The 15,112-nt window shown below is 38.7% G+C and overlaps 1 protein-coding gene across 4 annotated transcripts in view; it reads left to right on the plus strand.

Moving 5' to 3' along the window:
• hdac11 (histone deacetylase 11) overlaps window positions 1-15,112 on the plus strand; it is a 161,542-nt gene that overhangs the window by 12,649 nt on the left and 133,781 nt on the right. For all 4 annotated transcript variants that reach the window (XM_072280367.1, XM_072280368.1, XM_072280366.1 and 1 more), the window contains 3 exons: window positions 5,079-5,147; window positions 5,585-5,733; window positions 6,650-6,750. In XM_072280367.1, the coding sequence (XP_072136468.1) occupies window positions 5,113-5,147; window positions 5,585-5,733; window positions 6,650-6,750 (285 nt within the window). In that variant the 5' untranslated portion in view covers window positions 5,079-5,112. The remainder of the gene's footprint in view (window positions 1-5,078; window positions 5,148-5,584; window positions 5,734-6,649; window positions 6,751-15,112) is intronic.

Genomic DNA, 15,112 nt, shown 5'->3' on the forward strand with positions numbered 1-15,112 from the left:
AGAAGAATGAGGGGAGACCTCATAGAAACATTTCGAATGTTAAAAGGCATGGACAGAGTGGATGTGGCAAAGTTGCTTCCCATGATGGGGGAGTCTAGTACGAGAAGGCATGAGGATTGAAGGGCGCCCTTTCAGAACAGAAATGCGAAAACATTTTTTTTAGTCAGAGGGTGGTGAATCTATGGAATTTGTTGACACGGGCAGCAGTGGAGGCCAAGTCATTGGGTGTCTTTAAGGCAGAGATTGATAGGTATCTGAGTAGCCAGGGCAGCAAAGGTTATGGTGAGAAGGCGGGGCAGTGGGACTAAATAGGATAAAATGGATCAGCTCATGATAAAATGGCGGAACAGACTCGATGGGCCGAATGGCCTACTTCTGCTCCTTTGTCTTATGGTCTTCTGGTCATTATAATTCATCAGCATTCTAGACAAAATGGTTCAGGAAAGCAGGAGCACCCTGAACATTGGAAGTTTGATAACACCACTACTTATTACACTAGTAGCAACATGACAGCCAGTACAATGAACTTCAGATCAGTTTCTTGATCTTAAGATCAGACACTAATTTTATAGGATTATGACATTCTTTGATCATTACATAGTTGTTGTAAAGATAGCAAACTGGCCCTATACTCCATTTTGGAAGAATGAGAAGCAATCTCTTAAAAATGCGTAGTTTCTTTGGAATATTGGCAGGGGAGATGGAGAATTATTCACAAGATTTTACTGTTTTTGGCAGAAATAAGAAATATTTCCTCCCTGGGGCATTGGAGGCTCAGTAGCTGAGTGTCCAATATATTTTTAGATATTATAAGAAGCAAAGAATGTGAGGTCAGTGCAGGGGGTGGGGGTCAGTGAAGTGGCACTGGGCCAAATGATCAGTAGTGATCTTATTGAATGGCAGAACAGGCAAGAAGGGCCAAATAGTCTACTGCTATAATTTCTTATGTTCAGTTCTTCATGAGATGTTTTCAAAACTGTTCTTGTGCCTCAGTGAGAAAAGTTAATCTCCCACCCCACCATCCTTACCACATTCTACAGAGGTTGTATTGAGAGCATCCTGAGCAGCTGCATCACTGCCTGGTTTGGAAATTGCACCATCTGGGATCGCAAGACCCTGCAGCGGATAGTGAGGTCAGCTGAGAAGGTCATTGGGGTCTCTCTTCCCGCCATTACAGACGTTTACACCACACGCTGCATCTGTAAGGCAAACAGCATTGTGAAGGACCCCACGCACCCCTCATACAAACTCTTCTCCCTTTTGCCATCTGGCAAAAGGCACCGAAGCATTTGGGCTCTCACGACCAGACTATGTAACAGTTTCTTCCCCCAAGCCGTCAGACTCCTCAATACCCAGAGCCTGGACTGACACCAACCTACTGCCCTCTACTGTGCTTATTGTCTTGTTTATTTATTGTAATGCCTGCACTGTTTTGTGCACTTTATGCAGTCCTGGGTAGGTCTGTAGTCTAGTATAGTTTTTGTGTTGTTTTACGTAGTTCAGTGTAGTTTTTGTATTGTTTCATGTAGCACCATGGTCCTGAAAAACATCGTCTCATTTTTACTGTGCACGGCAGCAGCAGTTACGGTTGAAATGACAATAAAAAGTGACGACTTGACTTGCTGAAAATCACACATGCAAAAAAAGTGCTGGTAACCCTAGATGGTAATCATTAGATGGAGAAACAAGGTTAACTGGGAGGGATCTTTGACCTGAAAAGTTATTTTTCTTTCCACTAAAATTGCCTAACCTGATTTTTTTTGCCCCTAGCAGTTAACTTTTCTGCCAAATCTTAAGATTGTAACTTGATCATGTAATCCAGTTTTGGTTAGTAACACAATTGTCTGTCAGTATTCTTGAAGCCTACACTTTCTTCATTCTACTATCACCATGAAGTCCATGGACCAACCACTACTTAGTGTGGATTGCAAAAGAGTGCAGCAAGCACAACTCTTAAAATGAGGCACAAACCTGGTAAAACTACAACAAGATTAAATATATGCTAATTCCATAAAGAATGCATCAGATCAAAAATTTGCAATCCTTCCCTTCCTTGATACTTTATACTTTATTGTCCCAAACAATTGATACTAGAACGTACAATCATCACAGTGATATTTGATTCTGCGCTTCCCACTCCCTGAATTACAAATATTAAATATTAAAAATATTTAAAATAGTAAAAATTAGTAAATATTAAAATTTTAAATTATAAATCATAAATAGAAAATAGAAAAATGGAAAGTAAGGTATGAAAAAAACCGAGAGGCAGGTCCGGATAGTTGGAGGGTACGGCCCAGATCCAGGTCAGGATCCATTCAGCAGTCTTATCACAGTTGGAAAGAAGCTGTTCCCAAATCTGGCCGTACGAGTCTTCAAGCTCCTGAACCTTCTCCCGGAGGGAAGAGGGATGAAAGGTGTGTTGGCTGGGTGGGTCGTGTCCTTGATTATCCTGGCAGCACTGCTCCGACAGCGTGTGGTGTAAAGTGAGTCCAAGGAAGGAAGATTAGTTTGTGTGATGTGCTGTGCCATGTTCACGATCTTCTGCAGCTTCTTTCGGTCTTGGACAGGACAACTTCCATACCAGGTTGCGATGCACCCTAGAAGAATGCTTTCTATGGTGCATCTATAAAAATTAGTGAGGGTTTTAGGGGACAGGCCAAATTTCTTTAGTTTTCTCAGGAAGTGAAGGCGCTGGTGGGCCTTCTTGGCGGTGAACTCTGATGAGTGGTAGTTAATGACTTAATGGAGATTCTGTGAATAACTGAATAACTAGTCGGCTGGTGGCGCAGTGAGATCAGTGCCAGGCTCGAGAATGGAGGTTCCCGGGTTCAATCCAGTGACAGACTGCTCCTGAGCACACTCTCTGTCCGTGCTGGGTTGATGTCGAGCTCGCAACTCGACCTCGTAAAAACAAACACTGCCACCTCCAGTTTAAATTCCCACGCGGAATATTGTGGAGGATCAAATACCCATACCCATACCCAACTGTATTCACAACAATGGCATAGTTCAGTAATCATGTGCATAACAAAAGGGTGATTTGCATCTGTATACTTCTAAATGTCTTCCATCTTGGTCTACTGCTGAGATTCTCACCAAAGCAGTAAATATAACTCACTCTATAAACTCATTAAATGTCCTGATGTACCAAAAGTTTATAGGCTTTAACATCATCCTGGCAGTCATGCTCTCATACCAACAGCATTCTGACCAAGCTGTACACCGACAATGCTAGCATATACCTGAAAATATTGACCATTTCTTGGGTACGTTTTTCAAAATTACATGAGTGACTCCTGTTTGTTCAGTTATGGCGCCATCAGCCTACCATCAAACGGAAGTAATTGAAAGTACCAAGAGTGCAAGAGAAAATGCATGTAATACAAAGAAGTCTAATTTAGCAGTAGCTTTTCACAACCTTGCTGTCTTGAATTATTTCACAGCCAATGAAGCACTCTTTTTCGGTAAATACATTTCCAAGTGATCAATTTTGTTTCTTGCTTGGCGTTTTCTGAAGATGAAACAGGCTGTTTATTATCTTGGTGTTACGTTTAGTACCAAGTAAATGATCCCATCAGTGTCTCAGAGAAAGCTGCCTATTTTCACTTCTCTCCGCAATCCTCTTTGTTTCCCTTAAATTCGACTTGCTCAATGCTATGTTGTCTTGCCTCCCACTCCATAAACATGAGATCATGGGAAACTCTGCTACCTGAGACCTAATTCACAACAAATTCCCTTCATTTATCAAAGACAATGGAATACTGCTCAATCGAGCGATCTGGGAGTCCACTTAAGTGAAGCGTAAAATAAGCCTGCAGGTATATAATTAGGAAGGTTGGTCTCTTCTGCGCAGAGCACTTGAATCAAAAATATGTAAGTAGTCTTGCAACGTTTGGTGAATATTGCTCAACAGTTTTGCTCTCCATATTTGAGGAGGGATGTATTTATATTGGAAACAGTTCAGAGAATGTTCAGTTGTTGATTCCTGGGATGAAGGGTTGTTTATGAGGGAAGGTGGAGCAGATTGTGCCTGTACTCTCTGGAATTTAGAAGAATGGGGGGAGGGGTGATCTTATTGAAATGTTCAAGTTATGTTTAGACAGAGGCATGAATGGGCAGTGGAGGAGTGTCGATTATGTGCAGTTTAAATTGGCATCAGGACACAGACATTGTGGGCCGAATGGCCTTTTCCTATGCTCTACTCTTCTGTGTTCCATGATTCTGAGGGCACTTGACAATGTAAGTGCTGAGAAAATATTTTCTCCCAAGGTAGAATTAAGGAGAGTAATTTCGGAATAAAAGGTCTGGATTTTAAAATGGAGATGAGGAATTTCTTATATAGTTGCTTCAGAGTGCTGTAGAGACTAAACTGATGAACATATTCAAGATCAAGGTAGTTAGATGTTTGATTCATGGTGGAGATGAGCGTTATGGAGCTCAGTCTCAAAAGTAGAGTGGAGACCCAAGACCAGATGGTCAGTGAATGGTAGAAAACTCTGAGGAAACATGTAGTCAACTCCTGCTTCTATTTCTGCACTGCTAAATATTCTCATCCTTGTTTCCATATCTGGAGGGATGGCTGGATGGCTGGTATGGAGGGAAGGCTGGTACAGGGTTCTGAGCTGGATGATCAGATATGATCATACTGAATGGCAGTGCAGGCTTGAAGGGCTGAATGGCCTACTCTTGCACCTATTTTCTATGTCTCCATGGCCTCAACCTCCTTCGTTGTCCTTTCCTATGTCTATGAGATATCAGCATTCTGAGCATCCTTAACTTTAAATACTCTAACACTGGTGTCTTAGCCATAAGCTGCTGAAGCTCCAGACAATGGAAATCCTTCCCTACTGCTTTCTGCACCTCTGCCTCCTTTGAAGATGTACCTTAAGACCCTTTTTTAAATCTAAGCCACGGTTTCCCAAACTTTTTTTATGCCATGAACCAATGCCATTAAGCAAGGGATCAGTCGATCCCAGGTTGGGAGCCCCTCAGCACTCAGCCATCGCAGAAACATTTCCTTGTGTGGGTTGGTGTCAGTTTTTAGTAACTTCAAGAAAGTTTTTTTTCTTTTTCAGGATTAATTAAAATAACAAGTATGTAAGAAAGAAGATGTCAGTGGAACAAAGCAGAAAGGAAAACAAGCTGTAAGTTATAATATAAAAATATCAAGGTATATTTACATTTGTAATTGGATATGAATGATAATTTTAGTATTAACTCATTTAGCAATAACAATATTAAGTTAATATTAATAATATTTTTTGAACAAACTACATTTGCTGTGAGTTTACAATACTGTGAGGAGCTATACTGTGTGAGATGGTCCTGTGTTCAAGGTATCAACGTTGAATATATCGTCATATGCACAGATGCAATGAAAAACTTACTTGCAGTTAGCATCCCTTAGACATGCTATTATTGAACGCAGGTGTCTCCATATTTTCAGCCTTGATTTGGGGATTCCTTAAGTTTCTGGTCAGTAATCCCTAATTGTCTGTGGATTGTTAATAAAAATATAGTTGTTAATATTTTTATATGTATCTATCTTTCTGATCCTTAATATTTTACTGCTCATTTAAAGGCCACATAGAACCAACCTATACGTTGATTTTCCATCAACATTATGGCCTATCGTATATTCTCCTGATTACAATATTACATTCTTGGGCTTGGAAAAACTTCATCCTTTCGATTCAGGAAAATGGGGGAAAATTGTCAACTTTTTAAAAGGTATGCTTTGTTTTGAAGAATTTATTGTTTGAAGTATTTTGCAGATCAGATGAATTTTTAGTTAACCAATTTGCGCATAAATTCCATTTTGTTTGTCATTGTTTTACATTGAAATGAAGTTTATATTTGAGAGTATAGGACAGTGGATGATTGTAAGGCCGCTTTATTAGGTACAGGAGTGTAATATGTGTGGTTTTCTGCAGCTGTAGCCTAACCACTTCGAGGTTTAATGTTTTGTGCATTCAGGATGCTCTTTTGCACACCACTGCAGTAAAGTGAAGTTGTTTGAGTTAGTGTTACCTTCCTGTCAGCTTGACCCAGACTGGCCATTCGCCTTTGACCTCTCTCATTAACAAGCCATTTTTGCCCACAGCACTACCGCTCACTGGATGCTTTTTGTTTGTCACGTCATTCTCTGTAAACACGAGAGACTGCTGAGTGTGAAAATGCCAGGAGGTCAGCTGTTTCTGAAATACTCAGAGCAACCTGTCTATTAGCAATGACCATGCCACGGTCAAAGTAACTTCAATCACATTTCTTCCCCATTCTGATATTTAGTCTGAAGAACAATTGAACCTCTTGACTCTGCCTGCATGCTTTTATGCACTGAGTTGCTGCTACATGATTGGCTGATTAGATACTTGCATTACTGTGCAGGTGTACCTAATAAAGTGGTCACTGAGTATATTTCTTTAGAGCAGGGGTGCCCAAAGTTTTCTTTAATGACAGGAACCAATACCATTAACCAAGGAGTCCATGGACTCCAGGCTGGGACCCCTGCTCGAGAGGAAGAAGAACAGAAATAAAATTCTCTTGGTTAGAGTCGGTCTTTAAATGAATTTTTGAAGCATGTTTTTGTTAAAAATGTTCTGCAAGCCATTACATTTTGTATCTCTCGTAATTATTTACTTTTTAGAAGAGATGATGATAAAGGATGAAACCATTATAAAAGCCTTAGAAGCACAGGAAGATGACCTATTAGTTGTGCACTCAAAGCGGTATCTCAATAAACTGAAGGTAACTTGATTTCAGTGCTTTCTTCATGTTTCTTATTTGTGCATGGATTGAAAACAATCCATTTGAATTAAATTGAAGTGATCAATATCCAGTTTATTGTTGTGTTTATCATGTGCCAAAACGTTAAAAACTATTGGTTATATATATATATTACTTCATGCATTTGAAAAATTAAGTATTAACAGAGATGGCTTTTTAAAGATTTTTTTTGTGCTCAGTTTTCTTTTATTCTGCCTTAATGTTTACAGGACATCAGAAGAGTCTAGCCTCTGAAAAATAAAATGTACTGAAAACAAAACTCTTATTCCTGGTCAGTATTGTCTTTAGCCCAAAAATAGAACTAATTTTGTGTTTGTTTTGTAATCTCAGAGAAGCTTGAGAGAAGCTTACAGTGTTCCAGTGAACACTAGAACATAATATCTGTTTTTTTTCCCTTGAGGTCTTTTTAAATAAATATAATTCCTTCAATTTATCTGTATTTATCTAATATTCTTCATGTCCCTTGTGTTGAAAATGAAATCAAGAATCTACAATTAACCTACTAGTCGCCTGAAATTAAAATTGCAAACATCAAACATTCAATTCAAATTGGCCAGTTCTATATTTGATACATAACTGCATTTTATCAAGTAAAATTCAATTTAAAATTCAAAAATGCTATGTATTTATGGACTCCTGGTGACTTTTTTTTGCCTCAGTGCTGTTTATGCCATCTCTTAAAATTGAATCCTGCAGTATGGGTACATTTTCTCTTTTGTTTTTAATGTCATCTAGTTTTAACTTTGTAGTATACGTCACATATGAAGCACGATTTAACAAAGTGATGGTGGTTAAACTATATGCCTGGTCAATGTGAGTCACTTCAATAACTGCTTGGCAAATCTCTTTGTGCTCTTGAATCTACTTACTGTTTATTGCCCAGCTCTTCAGGTGCTACACTTGCCGTTACATCATTGGTACTCCCGTCCCTCATTCCAGACCCAATCTTCTTTTACTTCCCACACAAAAAAAAAACATAAGCATCATAAAAATTGTTTATGGGTTTGGGAGCTGGGGATTAGAGAGAGAATAAAGGAGAAAAGTGTGTTGTTGGGATAAATGTGACAGCAAAGTAAAAGCCTGTATAGCAGTGAAAAAGAAAGCAAAATGTTAGGGAAATAAGGCACCATCAGAAAAGAGGAAAGGGACAGAATAGAAGGGGGAAAGAGGAAGATAAGGTTTCATCATTTGCAGTTTTATTCGTTACAATGACCACAGCATGTATGGGAAAAGAGAGTGAGGGGAGAAACACTGGGTTCACCATACCCCTCTTAGACCATAAGACATAGGAGCAGAATTAGGCTATTTGGCCCATTGAGTCTGCCCCACCATTCAATCATGGCTGATTCATTTTCCCCTCCTCAGCCCAGCTCCCGGCCTTCTCCCTGTAACCTCTGATGCCATGTCCAATCAAGAACCTACCAATCTCTGCCTTAAATACATCCAACAACCTGGCCTCCACAGCTGCCTGTGGTAACAAATTCCACAAATTCACCACCCTCTGGCTAAAAAAAAATTCTGTTTTAAATGGATGCCCCTCTATTTTGAGGCTGTGCCCTCTTGTTCTAGACTTCCCCACCATGGGATACATCCTTGCCACATCTGCTCTGTCTAGGCCTTTCAACATTCGAAAGGTTTCAATGAGATCCCTCCCCCTTCTAAATTCCAGCAGGAAGACCCAGAGCTATCAAACGTTCCTCGTATGATAAGCCTTTTATTCCCGGAATCATTCTTGTGAACCTCCTCTGAACCCTCCCCAATGCCAGTACATCTTTTCTCAGATGAGGAGAGCCTTGTGTGATGAAATGTTGGAATTAATAAATTGCAGAGTAGTCACTCAATAGTTGTGTATTCAATTTCACCATGCAGTCCTTAAATTAAGCCCATTACCCTTACTGGGATATAAACTGTCAACAGCAGCTCACCAGAATACTCTGTCCTGGGCAGCCTTTCAACTGATGGGGTTGCTAGTCCATTCCTAACCCTCCTCTTTTTGCAGCTGGGCTTAGGACGTTTCATGGTGGAATTTTGTGGTCCTTAAGCTGAACTTCTAAGTCGTAATCTGTACCCTATAATGATAACTGAAACTAGTTCTGATGAATGGTCTTCAACCTATAGCACTACCTTCTGTATCCACAGATGCTGTTTGAATTGCTGTGTTTTTTCAGCAAGAATGGAAGATTATGTTCAAAGTGTTCATGTGCCCTAGAGCAGTATATTTTCGTAAATAAATTATGAAACTCACTACGTTTTTGAAGGTTCCAGAGCCTGTTTGGATCCAGTCAGTTGATATCTGTTCTGTGGACTATCAGATTTTACACTGGTGTTGAAATCCAGACTGAATATGAAAAGTTCAGAGGGAAAATATGAAGGGAAATGAAGATCAGGGAAGGAAAATGATAAAGAGGTAGGCAACAAATATAAGCAAATCCAAAAACGTCCTATTAGCATGTAAGCAAAGATTAGTGAAGGAAAAGATGGGTCCTATCATGAAAGCGAACTTCCAATTGAGTGAGAGGCTGAGATACTGAATATGTTGATCCTCATTAGGGAAGCTAATGCTGCTGGACTGCCAGCAAAGAATGCTCTGATTGAGTTGCTGGATGGGCTAACAATAAATGAGTCAGAACCTCAAGAAAGGTTTACATATATTGGTAAGTCACCCATTCCATATGTGGTTCAATATATGTTATTTGGGGAACGGTGGAACAAATTCTGTGGCGTTGGCCATAATTTTGCCTGTGGATTGGGAAAGTATATATGTTATGGCTTTACTCTTAAAAAAAAAATTGGTTTATGTTTAAGTCTAGCAGCTACAAGATGGTCAGTTCAAACTTGATGGTCCAAACTTTGGAAATAATATTCAGGGACAGGATATTTGGACAAATGTAGATTGATTAGGAAAAACCAGCATAGATTTATTGAAGGTGACATGTGTTTAGCTAATTTGGTCAACAATTTTGATGTAACAAAGAAGATTGATGAAGGGGATGTAGTCTAGAGCTGCCATGTTTAAGTTATTTGATAATGCCCCGTTTAAGCAGTTTGTAATCAAAATTGAAGACAGTGGATTAGAAGGATTTGCAGCATAGATAGAAATCTGGCAAAATGACATTAAAAAAGAGTACAGCCTTTTTTTTTGGACTGGAGGTGTGTTTCCCAGGGGTGAGCAGTAAGACCACTACTTGAAAGACTGGCTGAGGACAGAAGACTTGTTGGGCTGTTGTTGGCCGCCAATGTCCCGGTAGTAGTAATGGGTTTAAGTTCAGGACTATAAACCACACCATTTACACAATTTGTTCTTTTTTTTGTGCATTTGGGTGTTTGATGCTTTCTTTGAAAAGATTCCATGGTTTTCTTTGTTTTGTGACTGTCTGTGGGAAGATGAATCTCAGGGTTGTGTACTGCATGCGTTTTGAACTTTGAACATGGTGGAATTGAATATACGGCAGTTGAGCAGTTGCTCTCCGATTCATTGCTTCCAACACTTCATCATACTAGGCTGCACAATAGGCGTCGTGAGCCCCATGTGTTTTACCCCTCTCTCCCCACTCCCCCCCTCTGCAAATTTCACAAAACTTTGAAGCATAGCAGACAATGAGGAAGATTGGAATAAAGGATATAGACAGGCTGAAGAATTTTAAGAAAAAAATCCTGCAGAAAAAAATGTCGTGTTACATCTGATAAGAGGAACAGAAACAGAGATATGAGAGTACATGTGCATTAAAATGGAAAGCTGCAGGCCAGGTTGAGAAGCTAATTTATAAATTTGTAGCATCCTGAGCTTTATACATGTATGCATGATGAATCGTTATAAGTTTGGTTCAATAGCAACCGGAAAGTAATTAAATATGCTACAGGAAAGGTGAAAGCCTTCAGGACAATAGAAAAGAAATTTACTGAATGATTCAGGAGGTGAGGAATGAGAAACCAAGGTTGCTGCCCTTGGACAGAGGAGGCTAACAGGGAATCCTGTGAGGTTTTTAAGATCATGAAAGATTGAGGTAGAGCAGATAGAGAGGAATCGTTGGTATTGGGAGAAGAACCGGGGTAATTGAAAGAAGGTGAATGGCAAAAGTGACCTGATAAAATTCCTTTGGAGAGTAAGTGGTTAGGATGTGAAATATGTTGGCAGGGAGGGTAGCTGAGGCAGATTCAGTCATAATGTTTAAAACGAGGAGCTGGAGAAATATTTGAGAGGACAGAATTGCAGGGCTACAGGGGAAGAGGGGCCAGATAGAGTGCTCTTGCAAAGCACTGGCATGTACATGAACTGAACAGTCTCCATTCATGTTGCAATTTTTCTGGGTCCCTCTGATCTTCTTCATTGTTAATTCTGTCCTTTCACTTTTAATGTTCAGGTGAATGGAAAAGTTCTTAAGCGCAGAGGTTCTCTCTAAGTGTTAGTCAGCATTGCTTCCACTGTTATTGCCAAATGCAGACTTGGGGTCTGTTTCACTGTTGTTTTTGGAAAGAGTTTGTGAATTTCAGCTGGAGCCCTTAGAGCCATTTCTCACTTGCAGAGCCCTGTCACTGTATGTAAGATTAGGAAATTTGATAAAGATAAGGAACATAGAACATTACTTCACCATACAGGCCCTTTGGCCTATGATGTTGTGCTGATCTTTTAACCTACTCCAATCCCTCCCACATAACTCTTAATTTTACAGTTATCCATGTACCTATCTAAGAATTTCTTAAATATCTCTAATGTATCTGTCTGTACCACCACCCTTAGCAGTGTGTTCCACACGCCCATTACTGTGTGTGTGTGTGTGTGTGTGTGTGTGTGTGTTGGGGGGGGGTCAGAAATCTGACAACCCTCTATACTTTTCTCAATTCACCTTAAAGTTATGCCCCTTTGTATTAGCCATTTCTACCTTGAGGAAAAGTCTCTGGGTGTGCACTTGATAGCTCTTATCATCTTGTAGACCTCAGTCATATCGCCTCTCATCTTCCTTCGCTCCAAAGAGAAAAGCCCTAGCTCCCTCAACTTATCCTCGTGCTTTCTAATCCAGGCAGCATCCTGGTAAATCTCCTCTGCACCCTCTTGGGGACGATATTTTGGGCGTGTTGATCTAAATGACACATTAGAACATTAGGCAATGCACTTACTGAAAGAATCACCAATCAATTGCCACGCTGCAAAATTTTTGCTTTACTTCTGTGAGTTTTTGCTGCTTTTTTCACAAATAGAAATAATCTGTAATTTTACCAGGATATGATATGAGGTGTTAATGTTAAACATAGTTCTGTTCTGAGAAAAATGAAAATCATGCGACCAAATGTCAGAGGCTTGATGTTTCTGTTTTAGTTGGAATAGATGTTCTGGGTGTTAATTACTCCTGCGTTTTGAAGGCGTGTGATGAAATTTAATAAACATCTAAAATAAGGTATAAAATAATTAAAAGAAAAAACAGTAACTGAAAATGAGTTTAAAAGCTGCATAGAATCATTTGCTACTTGGTATAGCAGCTATCAGGCTTGGAAACTGTGGGGGAAATATTTAGAAAAAACTTAAAATATACTTATTTTAAGAGCATTCTTTAAGGCTTGTGGAATTGGTGCTACTTAATTGTGTCAGATTTGATTAGATGTGTAGCATACTAATAAGAGATACTTTCAAATCAATACAAGGATTGCACTAATATAATTAAAATTTGAAATTTCATATCCTTTTGCACTTGTTTGGCTGTTTTCCATTGTGGGCGTTGCAGTGGAGAGAAAACAGAGCAGCCTAGTTGAAATTCTAGGATAGTATTTTTGCAAGTCTTTAATCAGCTTTGAGGTGCAGGAAAGGCTTTTGTTTAAAAAAACAGCTGGAGATGCTGATTTATTTTTGCTATTTAGTTTGAAGAAGTTCTGGCCTATAGGAAATACAGTCATTCATAAGAATATTTTAGTGTGATGATTAGCGGTTTGTAGCATGCAGAAGTTAATGTGGAAACATTCAGCAATTTGTGAAAGATAATTCTTTCAAAGCAGAATCACTAATCACTGTTCTTCCCTTCAGCTGAGCTAGCTCTCTGAATTTCACCCTGGTACAGTTTTAAATAACAGAATTCAACAGAATGCATGTGGGAGAAAACGCATACAAAATAAAATATTGCTTCCATATTTTAGCAAAGGAACCTTTCATAGCCACTGTAGAATATAAATAAAATTTAGGATAGGACTTTTTTTTAAATAACAAGCTGTCAGATGCTTTATGATCATGGACACAAATCTGTCATTTGAGATTAATTTTCAGTAAGTACTTGTTCCCATATCTCTGGCATTCAAAATAATGACGCCAGTTCCATTTTACTAGTAAGCTTGAATTTTTGCCTTGGCTGAGGTGTTTCTTTTTATAACTTGCTCTGTATTTATTGTAATAATTATATTATTTCATAAGTTCCTAACTATTCTTTTATAATAAATTATTAATACAATATATTTGATATGTGACATATTTTGTATGATGTGCACTTTTTAATAAATACTTCCTAAACCATTTCATTTTGAGTTCCTGATGTTGAATGTTGTTTCTGGAAGTACATGTGTAACAGTCATCTTTATTGATTTAGTGCTATCCTTGCTGTCTTTGCATGGTGGACTTGGTTTTCATCATGAAGTTTAGTTTTATTTAATCTATTGCCCTGGAGCATAAAATGGATTTGTTCATTGTTAATGTCAGTTTAAATTCTGTGAATATATTTTCTTTTCTTGCTGCATACAGAACCATTTCTTGGAAGGCTTACAAGAGGTATCCAAGTCAATCTTGTGCTTCTGCTGTGTACATGCTTGTGAAATGGAATTAAACTTGAAAGCTAGTCCAAGATTGTGATCTTGTGTTTAACATTTCTTTTGCCTGTGGTGATTTATTAATGATTAAAATTAAACCTTTTTGCATAATTATTTTTTTGTGATTCAATATTAAAGGAAATTGCAATCTTAATCCAGATGAAATTCACTGTTTCTGTGAAGTAGAATGGGCCCAGTTCTCCACCCTTGCACTGGAAGTACAAAATTGGTACTTTACCTTGAGTAAAAGTCTCGTCTTCTCGCCTATGATTGATTTAAATGTCCAATATCTGAGTTTTGTGATCAATTTTAAGAAGTACACCTGTACATTTTAAATAGATATTGGGAATTTGTATAAAAAGGAATTCATCATTGTTAAAAATCTTGCATGAGCCACCTCAATTATTTTGAATTTTATCAGTATTTAGATGTAAAATTTGCATGCTGTTATTGATTTTTTTTTGTCTCAATAACCACAACAAACCAACAACTTGTGAAATAGTTTGTTTTCTCAGAGTAATCTAATTTGTACACGGCGGGGTGGGGGGGGGGAACACACTTTTTGTAAGATGCAGCAAACTGGTCCATCTAGAATTCATCCAACAATCCCTGGATATGGATGTATATTTTTACAAGGAAATAATAACAAACACCTTACTAGTTGCTTTGCAATAGCAATGTGTGTAGTTTTTCTCCCCCCTAAACAAATGATACCTACATGTGGAGGGGCAGGGAAATTTGGCCCTTTATGTTGTTTTCCAATTAGTGTTTATGATTTTGTGTTTTGGCTTGTTGTATGTGCTTACAGAATGCTTACTGTTTGTGTATGTGTTTTGTGTTCATAAACATTAAAGGCAAAATTTCCATCCAGTATATGAGTAGGAATATGATGTTTCCACATTCTGTATCTTGTACAATGTTATGAAAATATGTAATGTTATTGCTGGGATTGTGATTTACTGATTAATGTTGGATTCACCGTAGTAGGGTACAACATCTACGGAATCTCTTGGGTCAGTTATTGACATTGTTTTCTAATTAATATAATTTAACAAATATATGCATTCCACTGCATTGCTGTTACAAGAAAACTGTAAATTAACCACTTTTGGGAGCTTTTGTTTTTCGCTCCCTCATTCAAAACAAAGATATTGTCTATCCTGTTGTTGAATGACTTGCATCTTAATTTTATGGAGACGTTGGATAGTGAAGAAAACAGTATTTTGGTTTGGTTTTGATTGGATTGGAATAATTTCTAGAAAGTGGGGGGAAGGGTAAGATGTAATTTTTGCCATCTCCAATGGGATCCCAGCACCAAGCACATCTTTCTCTCCCCCACTTCTGCTTTCCACAGCGATCACTCCCTACGTGACTCCATTGTCCATTTGTCCCTTCCCACTGATCTCCCTCCTGGCACTTACACTTACAAATGCTGCGTCTGCCCCTGCACCTCCTCTCTCACTACCGTTCAGGTCCCTAGCCAGTCCTCCTAGCTGAGGCGAAACTTCACCTGTGAGTTTGTTGGGGTCATCTACTGTAT

This window comes from Mobula birostris, chromosome 16 (assembly GCF_030028105.1).
Source record: "Mobula birostris isolate sMobBir1 chromosome 16, sMobBir1.hap1, whole genome shotgun sequence".
Taxonomy (NCBI): Eukaryota; Metazoa; Chordata; class Chondrichthyes; order Myliobatiformes; family Myliobatidae; genus Mobula; species Mobula birostris.